A 17018-nucleotide genomic window follows, 5' to 3' on the forward strand; every position below is an offset into this window, starting at 1 on the left:
AAAACCCCATCTCCACTAAAATATCTCTACTAAAATACAAAAAATTAGCCAGGCATGGCAGTGTGTGCCTGTATTCCCAGCTACTCGGGAGGCTGAGGCAGGAGAATCACTTGAACCCAGGAGGCTGAGGTTGCAGGGAGCTGAGATAGCGCTACTGCATTCCAGCCTGGGTGACAGAGCAAGACTCTGTCTCAAAAAATAAAAATTAGGCCGGGCGCGGTGGCTCAAGCCTGTAATCCCAGCACTTTGGGAGGCCGAGACGGGCGGATCACAAGGTCAGGAGATCGAGACCATCCTGGCTAACATGGTGAAACCCCGTCTCTACTAAAAAAATACAAAAAACTAGCTGGGCAAGGTGGCGGGCGCCTGTAGTCCCAGCTACTAGGGAGGCTGAGGCAGAAGAATGGCGTGAACCCGGGAGGTGGAGCTTGCAGTGAGCTGAGATCCGGCCACTGCACTCCAGCTTGGGCGACAGAGCGAGACTCCGTCTCAAAAAAATAAAAAAATAAAAAATAAATAAATAAAAATTAAAATTAAAATTAAAAAAAGCGGGGAGGCTGGGCGCAGTGGCTCGCGCCTATAATCCCAGCACTTTGGGAGGCCGAGGCGGGAGGATCACGAGGTCAGCAGATCGAGACCATCCTGGCGAACATGGCGAAACCCCATCTCTACTAAAAATACAAAAAAATTAGCTGGGCGTGGTGGCGGGCGCCTGTAGTCCCAGCTTCTAAGGAGGCTGAGGCAGGAGAATGGCGTGAACCCAGGAGGCGGCAGAGCTTGCAGTGAGCGGAGATCGCGCCACTGCACTCCAGCCTGGGCGACAGAGCAAGACTCTGTCTCAAAAGAAAAAAAAAAGCGGGGGGAGCAAAGGATAGGAATAGAATAGACACTTTTCAAAAGAAGACATACATGCTGCCAACAATCACATTAAATAAAGCTCAACATCACTGATCACTGGAGAAATGCAAATCAAAACCACAATGAGATACCATCTCACACCAGTCAGAATGGCCACTATTAAAAAGTAAAAAGTAACAGATGCAGGGAGGCTGCAAGGAAAAAGGAATGCTTATACACTGTTGGTGGGAGCATAAATTAATTCAAGCATTATGGAATACAGTGTGACAATTCCTTGAAGATCTAAAAACAGAAATATCATTCAACCCGGCAATTCCATTACTGGGTATTCACCCAAAGGAATATAAATTGTTCTATTATAAAGACACATGCACACATACATTCATTGCAGCATTCACAATAGCAAAGACATAGAATCAACCTAAATGCCCATCAGTGATAGACTGGATAAAGAAAATGTGGTACATATACACCATGGAATACTATGCAGCCGGAAAAAGAATGAGATCACATCTTTTCTGGGAACGTGGATGGAGCTGGAGGCCATTATCCGTAGCAAAACAATGCAGAAACAGACAACCAAATACCACATGTTCTCACTTACAAGTGGGAACTAAATGATGAGAACGCATGGACGCATAGAGGGGAACAACACACACTGGGGTCTATCAGAGGACTGAGGTTGGGAGGAGGGAAAGGATCTGGAAAAATAACTAATGGGTACTAGGCTTAATACTTGGGTGACAAAATAATCTTAACAACAACCCGCCATGACACAAGTTTACCTATGTAGCAAGCCTGCACATGTACCCCTGAACTCAAAATAAAAGTTAAATTAAAAAAAAAAAAGCAGCTCCCAGATGATTTGCATTCACATTAAAATCTGAGAAGCACTGATCTAGAAGAGAATTTATTTTTGGTTTCTAGCCATCTCACATAGCTCATTAGTGACTTCTACAAATGACTTATCAAGAAGATATGAGGAACTGGAACAAACAAAAGGGTAAGGAAGGGAAGAAAAGAAGTTTGTAGATAAAAATAGGTGGCAAAAGCAATGGGAAAAGAGGGAGAAAGTGTGGACAGGGTGAGACATTAAGGGAGTGATTTGGTTTGAGAATGTGCTATACTTTCCGGAAATGGAACAAAGGAACAGGTTGGAGTAATAAACAATATTTTTCTCCTCAATAGAACCAAGGTTCAACTGCATCTCTTTTCTAAGTTGCATTTCCACAATAAATTAGCAACTGAGAAACAAAGTACCCCATGAGATACCTCCCAAAGAGCAACTGACCAAACTAAAGTAATAGACATACATTTTTTAGAATAAGAGAGGTAATCCTTCCCTTCTATGTTTTACCAGGCAGATCTCAGTTGGAGAACTGTGTTCATTTCTTCGCACATAAACGGTATACATGCACCAGAAACAGGTTCAGTACAGAAGGACAATGATTTAGAAGGAATTTTAACCAACATGAAATGGGACCAGTTAAGAAATAAATGCAACTCAATGCAGAAAAGACCTGGCAGACATGACTGCTGCCTTTAAACACTTCTTCAAGTTAAATGAGAATCGAAGTTGTTCTGAATGGACAAAGAGAGAACTAGAACCAGAAAATAAAAGCTACAAAAAAAGACAAGAGTTCAATATACAATAGGAAACTTTCTAATAGTTGGAAGAAGCTATCCAAAGTTGGAATGTGCTGCTTTGAGAGAATGAAAATTTCCTAAGGCAGGCTGAACAGAGTACCTACTAGTACCAACAAACTTATTTCATGCTGAGGTACAGTCAGATAAACACAAAGCTAAACTATGAAGACCTACAAATTCTGACAGAATTTAGACTTTATCCTGGGAAGAAAATACATTGAGTGTGGTTATTTCTAACTAATTTAAAAACAAGGTTTCAGGGGAAATTAGTAAATAAACATGCAAGGAAAGAGTAAGATGTTACTACAGAATTTCTAAAATGAGAGACTGAGAAAACAGTGAATATGAATTATTTGCTAAATAAAGAGTTTTTGTGATTGGTGTGTTAGGCCAGGTTTCAGAGCAGGTTTTGTGTTGCTGTTTATGTATCCTGTGAGGCTACATGACATAGTAGAAGGAACATGAGTTTTACAGATAATTGGTGTTTATAATCAAATCTCAGTTCTGCCACTTACTAGCTTTGTGAACTTAGGCAAATATTTACAATCTACAAGGTAAGATTATATCAAGTACCTTCTAAGAATGGTGCAAGAATATAATCAGGTAAAATAAGCAAAGCTCCTTGGCACATAGCAGTTACCAATAAATTTCACAGGATTCTTATGAAAGCGAATTACATAGTACCTGCAGAACAGGTGTTAATTTTCCCTTCCCCTGGTCACTAGAGATATCTACATTTAGGTTGGGATATAGGGGAGGAATTGTAAGCATCAGAAGATTTGAAGTTGCCTTCCAAACCAGACACCTTAAAGTTCTACTATAAGGGTAGGTATTTAGGGATGTGCTGGCTCTAAACTATTCACCGTAAAGACTAGCTATAGTCAGAGACCCATAAAATATGGTAAAACAAGTGATTATGTACCACTTAACTGGATATAAAAATAACTCAGTTATAAGAATACTTCACAGTAATGACAGCCACGGTGGAGAGATTTTGTTTTTCTATATGCACTGACTTAACAATAACTTTAAGGCCTGCCATTAGGAGTTTTTGTTTTGTACAACATGTAATTTTTGCATAATTTGGCTGAGAAACAAATTTCAATTGCAATGGCTACATATTGATTCACTACTGAATTTACCTACCATCTCCACTTATACTGAAGATAAAACATAACAATTTACTAAACTTTATTTTATTTTTTTAGAGATAGGATCCCGCTCTGTTGCCCAGGCTGGAGCGCAGTGGCATGATCACAGTTAACTGCAACCTCAAACCCCTGGGCTCAAGTGATCTTCTCGGCTCTGCATCTGGAGTAGCCAGGAATACGGGCTTACACTGCCATACCTGGCTAGTTTTTATTTTTATTTTTGTAGAAACAAGGTCTCGCTATGTTGTCCAGGCTGGTCTGATATAGATGCAATTTTTTTTTTTTTTTTTTTTTTTGAGATAGAGACTCGCTCCATTGCCAGGCTGGAGTGCAGTGGCACAATCTTGGCTCACAACAACCTCCACCTCCAAGGTTCAAGTGATTCTTCTGCCTCAGCCTTCCAGCAATTTTTAAAAAGTGGAGTATTTTCAATCTGTGGTTGGTTGAACCCACAGATGTGGAACCCACAGATATGGAGGATCAACAGTACAGCAAAAAGGGAGTTAAAAAAAAAGTTAATAGCCAGGCACAGTAGCTCATGCCTGTAATCCCAACATTATGGGAGGCCAAAGCAGAAGGACTGCTTGAGCCCAGGAGTTCGAAATCAGCCTGGGCAACAAAAGGTGAGACTCTGTCTCTACAAAACAATACAAAATTAGCCAGGTGTGTGGCACATGCCTGTGGTCCCAGCTACATGGGAGGCTGAGGCAGGAGGATCACTTGAGCCCAGGAGGTCGAGGCTTCAGTGAGCCATGTTTGCATCACTGCACTCCAGCTTGGGCAACAGAGCGAGACCCTGTCTCAAAAAAAAAAAAAAAAGAAAAAAGAAAAGAAAGAAATTTACATCAATAGATTATCTGAAACTATGCACAAAGAGACTATATAGGAAGGACAGAACCAAAGTGTGTGAGTGGAAGTAAGTGAAAAGTATGGTAATTACAACGCGAATGCATTTAGTGACCCCAGAAGACCCTAAGTTCTTGTAACAGGCCTCTCCTCAATAATGTCTTTATTAACCAGGTTTTACAACTCAATAAGAAGACTTCACTGAAGACATTTATTAATGCAAGGTAGTAACAGTTCTTTGTACTTGCCATCATTACAAAGAGAATTCTAGATAACCAAAATGATCACAGGATTACTTATAAGACAGAGCAAATAAGCACACTGAGTTTAACAGGTGCCCTCACCTTTTGACTTGAACAACTTACTTTAGGTCACATATTACTGCATATACTCTTCCCAGTTTGTCCTGGCTGTAACCCTGGAAGTTGAATTTATTGTTCCTGTCCAAGTACTCAGGTAAAACTTCTAGCAGAGTTTCAGTAATGACAGAGATAACATTCTGCTCTTCAATAAGATGTCGAGCCTGCAGAATATTTCAAGAATATTTTCTTTAGCATTAACTCACTGTGGTATGGACTTAATTTATTCATTCATTTGGTTAGTCCATAAGTTATTTTAAATAAATATTTGTTATTGAATGTTAAACACAGTCCTTAGTTGCACTGAATAGCAACCACTAAGAAGTTATTTTCTAAAAGAAAAAAATTCCCTACTCCTCGGTAACCAGACAACACCTATTTGGATACCCCAACCCCATTAGACAGGTTATCTAGATAAACGTTTATCATCAGTAATCACACAATGAAGCCAGGTGTAGTGGCTCATGCCTGTAATCCCAGGATTTTGGGAGGCCGAGGCAGGTGGATCACCTGAGGTCAGGAGTTCGAGACCACCCTGGTCAACATGGCAAAACCCCTTCTCCACAAAAAATACAAAAATTAGCTGGGTGTGGTGGCAATGCCTGTAATCTCAGCTATTCAGGAGGCTGAGGCAGGAGAATCGCTTGAACCAGGAGGCAGAGGTTGCGGTGAGCCGAGATTGTGCTAATACACTCCAGCCTGAGTGACAGAGCGAGAATCTGTCTCAAAAAAAAAAAAAAAAAAAAAAAAAAAAAAATCACATGATGAGCAAAGTACAACAAAGATGTATTTCATGACTTCTAGCACACTACGATCTATTTTGAAATCTCCTCCTTACCCCAATCTAAATTCTCCTCCCCATCCTTTTGAAAAAGTAAACCAGGCCGGGCGCGGTGGCTCAAGCCTGTAATCCCAGCACTTTGGGAGGCCGAGACGGGTGGATCACGAGGTCAGGAGATCGAGACCATCCTGGCTAACACGGTGAAACCCCGTCTCTACTAAAAAATACAAAAAACTAGCCGGGCGAAGTGGCGGTTGCCTGTAGTCCCAGCTACTCGGGAGGCTGAGGCAGGAGAATGGCGTGAACCCGAGAGGAGGAGCTTGCAGTGAGCTGAGATCCAGCCACTGCACTCCAGCCTGGGTGACAGAGCGAGACTCCGTCTCAAAAAAAAAAAAGTAAACTAGAAACAATTAACCAAGTTTGGTTAACTATCTAATTCCAAACAAGAAAAGAAGTAGGGCTGGGCGCGGTGGCTCACACCTGTAATCCCAGCACTTTGGGAGGCTAAGGCTGGCAGATCACCTGAGGTCAGGAGTTTGAGGCCAGCCTGGCCAACATGGTGAAACCCCGTCTCTATTAAAAATACAAAAATTAGCCAGGCATGGTGGTGCATGCCCATAATCCCAGCTACTTGGGTGGCTAAGGCATGAGAATCGCTTGAACCCGGGAAGCAGAGGCTGCAGTGAGCCGAGGTCATCCCACTGCACTCCAGCCAGGGCAACCCAGCAAGACTCTGTCTCAAAAACCAAAAAACAAAAAACAAAGAAAAGTAGTAGTATACAAAGGAAGCAGAATCTTCCACTCTACTCCCAGGCCTATGTAGCACCATCTCTCCCAAATGCTTGACAGGCACACTCTCCCGCTTCTTAGTTTTATCTTACTCTATCTGCCTACAAACAATAACTTAAAAATAAAATATTTTTGGTTTGAAAAGGCAGGGTTCGTAAGTTACTCTAGAAAGTAAGAAACCAGTTCTAGGTGTCATCTGCATTGATGAGGACATCTGAACCAAGGCAGCGCCTAGTTAACTAGTCCTTGGGTAGCACTAAAGTATTCACATAGCCCAACTTACTGATTCTAACATTGTTCTAATTTGATTCAACATTAAGTAGAATTCTTACAAAGCAAAACAAGTTTTACTTAGAAAGACTGAAAAGGAATATAATCAATACATACCAGAGTAGGAACAGTAAACATCTGAACTGAAAGTGCAGTTATAGAGATACTTCTGTCATGATCATCACTGATATATTCTTTTTGTAGTTGTTTATAATACTGAAATATATAAGTAGAGAATCAATTATAAATCACTACTAAAGACCTTTAAAAAATCCCAATTTTAATAACTGCTGCAAGTTTCTATCCATAAAATGTCAAGTAAGATAATTCCTATTTATTAAGGCAAGATATTATGATCAACAAAAATATCTTAGAAGGAGAATAACAAACAACAAATCAAGTAAAAATTCACCTACTCAATTTAGCAGAGATAGAAGTGGAAACTATTAAAACATACATACAGGTTAAAACAAAAAAAACCAAAAAACAGAGGACTGCAATGGTATAGTTTATCCTTTCTCCACACAGAATCTGGGGCAACCTTTAGCAGCTTCTACTCTAATGGTATTGGGCAGGGAATATATTCAAAGTATTTAACAACTGATATGACCCAGAAAAACCAACCAATCAGATTGAATCCAGCCTTAAACAGAATGGATGCTGGCTGCAAATAACTTCTTTCCCATACTGGTACATAACAGCTGCAAAACAACTCTGATAAACTGGGAGAACAAAAATGGTAATACATTCAGTCACATAACAGGCATCTATTATGTGCAAGGCACAAAGCTGGATACTTAACCTATTTGAAGTTGGATACTTTACCCTCCAAAATTCCTACAAAGTTTAAGGGGTAACCATGGTGTACAAAAAAAATCATCTAAGTAGGGAGATTAGCTTTTGTATAAGAAAACAAAATTTCATTTCAGATCACACATATGGTCCAATATTCTATATCTAAAGAGTTTTAGAAGAGAACATCTTAAGTTGCCATCACTGATGAAGGATAAGACATACAACAAATGTCTTAGTTACTTGTAAGTCTGCATATAAAATCCAGGGAATGCAGGTATCTTATCCCACAGTGTCATTTGCTTACAACAATCATTATTTCTTTCTCTGCTTCCAATTCCATCTTGGGTCCTATATCTATCTTAAGTCTTACAGAATTGACTGCAACTCAAAATCAGAGGAAATCAACAAGTATTACTGGATACCTTTATATAAGGCAAAATAAAAGATTGAAAGGAGTCCCTGATATGTATAACCTTGCAATCTAATTTGGTTGATAGACAAAAAGACACAGTAAGGTAAGAGATATATGATAGATTAATAAAACATTAAAAAGCTGTAAATTTTAGCCTCACATTTTAGCTTCCAACAATTAAGTAGAACCCTTGGCCACCTAATTTCTGCACCCCACTTTAGCATACACATCTGTTCTTCTTTCCTGCTATCCTTTATCAATTAGTTACTTCTATTCTTATTGTAATTTTACAAACAGGCAAATAAATGACTAGGGAGACTGAATGCATATGTGAATGTGATAATCTCCCTTTGCTCTGGGTCAGTAGGTCATTTTCCACCTATCTCTTCTCTAAGAGCGCTGTTTCTATACAAGCAAATGACACTTGTGAAAATATTTATGTAATGTATGAGAACGAACTTTTTTTTTTTGAGATAGGAGTCTCACTCTGTTGCCCAGACTAGGGTGTGGTGGTGCAATCTTGCCTCACGGCAACCTCCATCTCCAGGGTTCAAGCGATTTTCCTGCCTCAGCCTCCTGAGTAGCTGGGGCTACAGGCACCCGCCACCATGCCCAGCTAATTTCTGTATTTTTAGTAGAGATGGGGTTTCACCATGTTGGCCAGGCTGGTCTCGAGCTCCTGACTTTAAATGATCCACCCACCTCCGCCTCCCAAAGTGCTGGGATTACAGGGGTGAGTCAACCCTCAGGGCCAAGAATGAACTTTTGATAAAGAAATGAATCATAACATTTAATTTTGGATTCATAATTATCTGTTTCTATTAATTCATTTATAAAAATTGTCTATTTGTATTTACTGATATCTGATTTATAAATAATTACCTTCACAAATTCCATAGCAAAGAGTTTTTTGTATTCCATCTCCATAAAAAAACTGCTGAAGATCAATTCATGAAGGATCTTACGGGCACCTATAGATTATTTTGGGGAGGGTGGGGGAATGAGGGGAATCACCAAGGCAAAAACCAAAAACATTCCATCTATTAGAGTGGCAGAATATTATAAAATTATTTCACATGCAAACAGACCTCAAATATAAACAGTATTTATTGTATTAATATTTAATAACTAGAATTTAAAATACACACATATATTGCCTTTTCCCTTTTTTTCTGTACCCCTCCCACCACTTCATCTTACACTTCAATTGATTCTCTCTCAACCTTTTCATTCTTTTTCTATTTCACTCAAAAGTACTCTTACTCTGAACTTTTCCTTCTCCATGCTTTTAGCCTTTCTCTTGACTTTTACACTTTGTTCTTCATTTAGATTTTTACAATGAAAAGAGCTTTTTTTTTGCCACTCAACAATGGCATTACTACCTGAATTTATAGATACATGTATATATGTGTGTGTGTATATATATATATATACACACACACACACACACACACATATATATTCTTTTTGACTGGCTCTCACTAAATGAAAAGACTCTATAATTAAAAGATAACATCCCTGCGTTTTAACACCAAAGAATACATACTGACTGGTTAAACTTGATATTCACATGTAATAGCTTATCAATCAAGATCACAGATTTAATAACTAATTTAATAAACAAAAGATATTACAGCTCCACTTTAAGATCATAATCTTCCTTTGCTTCCTGACAAAAAGCATAAGCAAATGTCTACTTACCTTTATAAAGCTTTGCATCCCAAAGCATTAACCTGCTTATGAGACAGGGATTCTCTGAGTCAGGTTCTTCTCTAAGGCATGCTTGGCAAAAGATCTGCCTAAAGTCACCTACAAACAAAAGAGGTCACACAATTACACAACTTGTATTCTTTTTCTTTTTAAATAGAGATGAATCTCACTCTGTTGCCCAGGTTGGTCTTGAACTCCTGGGCTCAGGTGATCCTCCCGCCTCAGCCTCTCACAGTGCTGGGATTACTGACACAAGCCACTGCACTCAGCCATAATTTTTATTCTTATAATATTTATCCTAAAAATACATTTCCTATAACATGTGAAAAGACTAACATTAATCCTCCCACATTTGATGTAAAGAATAATTCTGTCAACATCAAAGACTCAACAGTCAACAAAAAGGTATTATTTGATACTATGCACTTGAAATAATATCTTAAGATATTATGCATTTGAAATGCAACCCTGAAAATTAATCAAAGTGTATAAACCAAAAAAATAAAAAAGAAAAACTATATTTCATACTCGATGACATTTTAAAATTTGTGACTATAAAAAACACAGTATTTTATCAGAAACAAGAAAAACAGGAGGTATGCTTACTTGAATAGCTCATAATTTTGTTCATCCAGGAACCAAGACGCAAAGCAAATTTCTGATGAGCCATAATCTCTGAGTGTAATACTTCTACATGAAGTGGATGTTGAGAGACATTTTCTGAATGACTCTACAAATGAAGGGAACAAACCAAAAAAAAAGCATTTAAAATTTGCTTTTAGTTAAGGCATTTATACTTTAAAAAAAGAAATCACATAATCCTGCCAGTTCCAAATCTCTGCATGTAGGTGCCCCAAACCACTTCAACAACATCATCGCTCAAATTATTCTACTTGGGCTCTTGTAATGTACATTTGTCTTTAACTTCTCTTTTTCCCCCTAATTCAGAAAGTTACCTTTATATCTTCCTTTGCTTCCTGGCAAGCAGCATAAGCACCCGCTTTAACAGCCCGACGACCCTAATTATAGACAAAAGTGAGAATTAGATAATGAAATGATAACCACAATCAATAAGCAATATGTAGCCCAAAGACTTAATGAGTTCTTAATTACTAATCACGTGTCGACTAAACGTTGTAAGATATTGAAACAATACCTGAACGACAGATGCAAATGTTTAACACCTTTATGAAGCATGAAAACTTTAATATATCTAGGAGAGACATTCTATAATTTAAGATGCTGAGTTTCTTGCCTGGCAAGAATGGTAGTTCTTTAGTTACTGAAGTGTCCTCTCTACTTGTATGAAACAATGACTCAGGCTTTCTAAACTTCTGCTGTGTGTTTAAAATATTTTTCAAGAATGAATTCACAGTTCTTCAACACGTATCCTATAATATACTTGTGGTCCATTAACGAGCTGGAAGTCTAGCTGGACTACTGATTCCACCAGTACTGGAGGCGCTCACGCAAGGTCTATGTAGGATTTCCTTGTAGCGTATTCTTTTACTCACCTGTAAAAATTTATCATTTTCTACGTGTGTCATGTGAAAAAAGTCAGGAAGCACTGTCTTCCTCATTTAACCTTTACAATGACCCTATGAAGAAGGTATACCCCATTTACAGATGATAAAAAGAAAAATAAGACAGAAGTTAATTTGTCCCCAAATCAGAAAGTTAGCAAGTGACAGATTCAGAGATCCATGACAAGCATTTCATCTCCAGAGTGTGCACTTCTAACCATCTTGTAATATTCCCTCTTTAGCTCCTTAGTACATAAGCATAAGAACTATCCAAATATATTTGGACTACTAATTACACCAGTAAGGTTGCCATTACAGAAGAAAAAAATGCACAAAAAGCCAGGCCATAAGAGATTGTTGAAAGAACAGATAAGACAAGAATAGTTATATAAACTTGAGCTCAATCAGCTTATATGTATGTGATGCTGGCAATTAACCTAAAGCAGTGGATCTCAATAAACGGGGGGGAGGAAAACCACCTCATATCCACATTTTTTGGCTGCTATCAAAAAATAACAAGGGAGTTTGCTGACATCGTGGATGGGAGGCAGGACTAGATTGGAGCTCCGACTCAGATGGACGGAGGAGCGCACAGAGGCTCACATCATGAATTTTAGCTTCAGAACGACTGCAAGAACAAACCAGGAATCCACAGGGGACCCACAGACCTTCTGAAGCAGGGGACTGCTCCTGCAGGACCTGGGAGACACCCCAAATACTCAGTCCCACCATCTTTCCAGAGGAAAAGAAGTCATTATATGAAAAAGATACTTGCACACACATTTTTAGCAGTTACAATTCGCAATTGCAAAATCACGGCCCCAACTCAAATGCCCATCAAAGAGTGGATAAACTGTGACATATCAATATATACACATACACATACATATACACACAAACACACATATATGTGTATATATATACACGCACGTATACACACACACACACACACAGGATGGAATACTACTCAGCCATAAAAAAGGAATGAATTAACGGCATTTGCAGCAACCTGGGTGAGACTGGAGACTACTATTCTAAGTGAAGTAAATCAGGAATGGAAAACCAGACATTATATGTTCTCACTGATATGTGGGAGCTAAGCTATGAGGACTCAAAGGCATAAGAATGATACAATGGACTTTGGGTACTTTGAGGGAAGGGTGGGTGGGGGAAGAGGGACAAAAGACTACAAATAGGATGCAGTGTATACTGCTGGGGTGATGGGTGCATCAAAAATCTCACAAATCACCACTAAAGAACTTGCTCATATAACCAAATACCACCTGTACCCCAATAACCTAGGGAAAAAAGTATTGACAAGGATGTGGAGAAGCCCTTGTGCATTGTTGGAGAATACACAAAATGGGGCAGCTGCTACAGAAAACAATATGGTGGTTCCTCAAGAAATTAGAAATAGAATTCCCATATGATCCAGCAATTCCACTTGTGGGCATGTACCCAAAAGAACCGAAAGCAAAGACTTGAATGGACTTTTGTGGATCCATGTTCATAAGAGCATTATTCACAATAGCAGAAGGTGGAAGAAACCCAAGTGTCCACTGACAAGATGAACAGGCAAACAAAATATGGGGTGTGTGTGTGTATATATACTGTATACAGTACAATACTGTACATATATGTGTATACACATATATACATATATATACACACACACCACATATACCATATACATATACATGTCATATAGTTGATAAAATATGGATAAACTTTGAGGACATATATGTTAAGTGAAATAAACCAGTCACAAACAGACAAATACTGCATGATCTCACTTGTATGAGATATCTAAAATAGTCAAGCTCTTAGAAAGTAGAATTGGTGGTTGCCAGGGGATAGAGGGAGGGGAAAAGGGGGAATTGTTCAATGGATATAAAGTTTCAGTTTTGCAAGACAGAAAAGTTCTAGAGATCTGTTGCATGACAAGATAGTTAATACTAGTATATGGTACATCTAGAAAAAGATTAAAATAGCCGGGCGCGGTGGCTCAAGCCTGTAATCCCAGCACTTTGGGAGGCCGAGACGGGCGGATCACGAAGTCAGGAGATCGAGACCATCCTGGCTAACAAGGTGAAACCCCGTCTCTACTAAAAAATACAAAAAATTAGCCGGGCGTGGTGGCGGCGCCTGTGGTCCCAGCTACTCGGGAGGCTGAGGCAGGAGAATGGCAGGAACCCGGGAGGCGGAGCTTGCAGTGAGCTGAGATCCGGCCACTGCAGTCCAGCCTGGGCGACAGAGCGAGACTCCGTCTCAAAAAAAAAAAAAAAAAAAAAAAAAAGATTAAAATGGTAAATTTTATGTTATGTAGATTTTACCACCATTAAAATTTTTATTGATTGACTGGAGATGGGGTCTCACTCTGTTGTTCAGGCTGGAAGGCAGTGGTGTGATCAAAGCTCACTACAGCCTTGAACTCCCAGGCTCAGCCTCCTAAGTAGCTGGGACTGCAGGAATCCAACAAAAATAACCTTTCTTAATGATCAAAAAATACACGGGTGGGAGTAGATCAACTGAAGGGAGGCAGTGTTTTCAAAAGAGACGGGCATTTCTTTCTTATTCTCTTCCCCACACTCCCAATTCTGATTTCCTAGGCTTGGGTTGGCATGTCTACTCAGAAAAAAAAAAAATTCTTTCCAAGTGATTTCTAATAGGTTACCTTTATCCTCAAACTAGAGCTGAAAGCACAGAACTACAAGTGTGTATCTTTAAGGATTTATAAAACAGACTAACTGCAACACAGTTTCTTCTAGCCAAAGAGTACATTTTTCACCTTAATTGGATGTACAACATTATCTCATGTCCTATTTTACTTTTTTTTTTTTTTTTTTTTTTTTTTTGAGACGGAGTCTCGCTGTGCTCCCAGGCTGGAGTGCAGTGGCGTGATCTCGGCTCACTGCAAGCTCCGCCTCCCGGGTTCACGCCATTCTCCTGCCTCAGCCTCCCAAGTAGCTGAGACTACAGGCGCCCGCCACCACGCCCGGCTAGTTTTTTGTATTTTTAGTAGAGACGGGGTTTCACCATGTTAGCCAGGATAGTCTCGATCTCCTGACCTCGTGATCCACCCGCCTCGGCCTCCCAAAGTGCTGGGATTACAGGCTTGAGCCACCGCGCCCGGCCCCTATTTTACTTTTTGAATAATCATTTATTAAAAACCTTTTCTTGCAATCACCATCACCTTATGGAGCCTTGGGATCCCAAAACAAGACAACCTACCAGTAGATAGATTAGCTGTAGCTACAGGCCTTCTCCACTTTGACTGCAGAGGAGAGCAGTAACAGGAAGAAATGCTAGGAGGAGACAGGGCAAACACTGGGAGACACAGATCTTTCCATTCCATATGAAAACCGACAAAGCACAGCCCCACGCTTTCGCAAGTCAATTCTCCTGGGACACCAGTTTATCCTACCGGTATGTATCTTTTCAGAGTCCTAAGATCATGACAGCTCACAGTAATCCTACCACAATAATAGACCTTATTATCTACCAAGATTTTCTCTTATAATCTGCAATATTAACCTTGTACATAAGACGGCAAAAATGTGACCCAGGAGCCAGGTGCAGTGGCTCACACCTGTAATCCCAGCACTTTGGAAGGCCAAGGCGGGCAAATCACCTGAGCCCAGGAGTTCAAGACAAGTGTGGGCAACATAGTGAGACCCTGTCTCTTAAAAAAAAAAAAAATTATTTTTTTAAAAATATGAACTTAAAAAGAGCACCATTACATCTTTAAATTTTTTCTTGAATGCCTGTTTCTTTCTTTTATTAATATTTTTTGAGATGGAATTTTGTTCATTGTTGCCCAGGCTGGAGTGCAATGGAGTGATCTCGGCTCATTGCAACCTCCACCTCCTGGGTTCAAGTGATTCTCCCGCCTCAGTCTCCCCAGTCGCTGGAATTACAGGCATGCACTACCACACCTGGCTAATTTTGTATTTCTAGTAGAGACAGGGTTTCTCCATGTTGGTCAGGCTGGTCAAGAACTCCTGACCTCAGGAGATCCGCCCGCTCAGCCTCCCAAACTGCTGGGATTACAGGTGTGGGCCACCGTGCCCGGCCTTTGAATGACTGTTTCTTTCTTAAGAACAGTAGAGAATAATTCTTTGAAGGCAAATTCTATCTAATTCATCTTGGTATTTCCTCAAAGAGCTTTAATAAATGTTTAGTGAACTCACTTAGAGTTCACTAAAAGTGTGTATCTTTAAGGGTTTGTAAAACAGACTAACTGTTTTATATATTTTAAGAAAATCTTTGATAAACTATTATTTACCCGGGGGAGGAGGTTGAGAGAAGGAAATAGAGTTTGATCAGTATGAGGTTATTATCATAGGACAGCTGAAGAAAACAGAAGAAAACAAACATAACAGTTTTCTAAAACTATTCGATGGGTTGTCATCTGAAAGCAAAAGAAGAGCTTTTCTGGTTTGTTCTATAAGAAATTAGTCGGAAAACACATGGAGACAGATTTTGGCTGAAAACAGGAAAAAAAGTTTTCTAAGAATCAGAGTTGTCCAACAAGCAAAGCAGTCAGAGAAACAAACTTTCTAAGTGCTAAAAGCACAAGTTAGAGGACCAGCGATATTGTGCTCTCAATATAAGGATGGCCAATTTCACTGGTTTTTCACTATTTCCTATCTTACATCTTTTTTTTTTTTTTGAGACAGAATCTCGCTCTGTTGCCCAGGCTGGAGTGCAGTGGTGCAATCTCAGTTCACTGCAACCTCCCCCTCCCAGGTTCAAGCAATTCTCCTGCCTCAGCCTCCTAAGTAGCTGGGATTACAGGCATGTGCCACTACGCCCAGCTAATTTTGTATTTTTAGTAGAGATGGTGTTTCACCATGTTGGCAAGACTTGTCTCCTGACCTCAGGTGATCAGCCTGCCTAAGCCTCCCCAAGTACTGGAATTACAAGCGTGAGCCACCACACCCGGCCCTATCTTACAACTTTACCATCAAACAGGGTCCTACCAGGAGAAAAACAAAAGGCTCCATTTTTCTCCTAAGAAGGATATTTAAAGATTGTCTTTTAAGGTCTTTGTGATTACAGCCAGCTAGTGTTTTCTGAATGAGACAGGGTAAAAATATATATTTAATAATTGTTGTGAAAATCTAACATCCCAAGTAGATTTTACTTTGTACAACTAGTACTGTAGTTGAAAATCATAAGCCTGATTAACCTTTAAAGTTCCTTCTATGACCTATAACTACAGCGTAGCAATAGTGATACAGGTATTGACATCTGACTAAACCTGGTATCATTCTGAAGGACTAAAAAATGTTTGCTATATACCCCATTTCACTGTCTTCTATTATTTTCTGTCTTCTTTTCCTATCTCTATTGTTTTTGCCTTTTCTTTCTTTGCCCACTTTTCTCTTTCTTCCTCTGATTGGTTCTCCTTTCCTATTCTCTTCCTTACCTTTTTTTCTTCAACTTTTAATTTCCAGGGTCCATGTGCAGGGTGTGCAGGTTTGTTACGTAGGTAAACGTGTGCCATGGTTGTCTGCTGCAGAGATCAACCCATCACCTAGGTATTTAGTCCAGGATCCATTAGCAATTCTTCCTGATACTCTCTCCCGCCTCAATCTCCCTGACAGGCCCCAGTGTGTGTTGCTCCCCATCAAGTGGCCATGTGTTCTCATCATTCAGCTCCACTATAAGTGAGAGCATGCATGTTTGGTTTACTTTTCCTGAGTTAGTTTGCTGAGGATAATAGCTTCCAGCTCCATCCACAGCCCTGCAAAAGACATGATCTTGTTCCTTTTTATGGCTGCATTTCTCTAATGATCCATGATGTTGAGCTTTTATTCATGTTTGCTGCCTGCATGTATGTCTTCTTTTGAGAAGTGTCTGTTCATGTCTTTT

At 39.6% G+C, this 17018-nt stretch overlaps 1 protein-coding gene across 1 annotated transcript in view; it reads right to left on the reverse strand.

Annotated features, from left to right (window-relative positions):
* The window catches only part of UBR1 (ubiquitin protein ligase E3 component n-recognin 1), a 154655-nt gene that overhangs the window by 97043 nt on the left and 40594 nt on the right, over positions 1 to 17018 (reverse strand). The window contains exons 7-12 of the mRNA XM_025390690.1: positions 10575 to 10637; positions 10225 to 10348; positions 9610 to 9717; positions 8791 to 8879; positions 6819 to 6917; positions 4868 to 5025 (exon numbers count right to left, since the gene is read on the reverse strand). Of these exons, the coding sequence (XP_025246475.1) occupies positions 4868 to 5025; positions 6819 to 6917; positions 8791 to 8879; positions 9610 to 9717; positions 10225 to 10348; positions 10575 to 10637 (641 nt within the window). The remainder of the gene's footprint in view (positions 1 to 4867; positions 5026 to 6818; positions 6918 to 8790; positions 8880 to 9609; positions 9718 to 10224; positions 10349 to 10574; positions 10638 to 17018) is intronic.

The sequence above is a fragment of the Theropithecus gelada genome, chromosome 7a (assembly GCF_003255815.1).
Source record: "Theropithecus gelada isolate Dixy chromosome 7a, Tgel_1.0, whole genome shotgun sequence".
In the NCBI taxonomy this organism is placed as follows: Eukaryota; Metazoa; Chordata; class Mammalia; order Primates; family Cercopithecidae; genus Theropithecus; species Theropithecus gelada.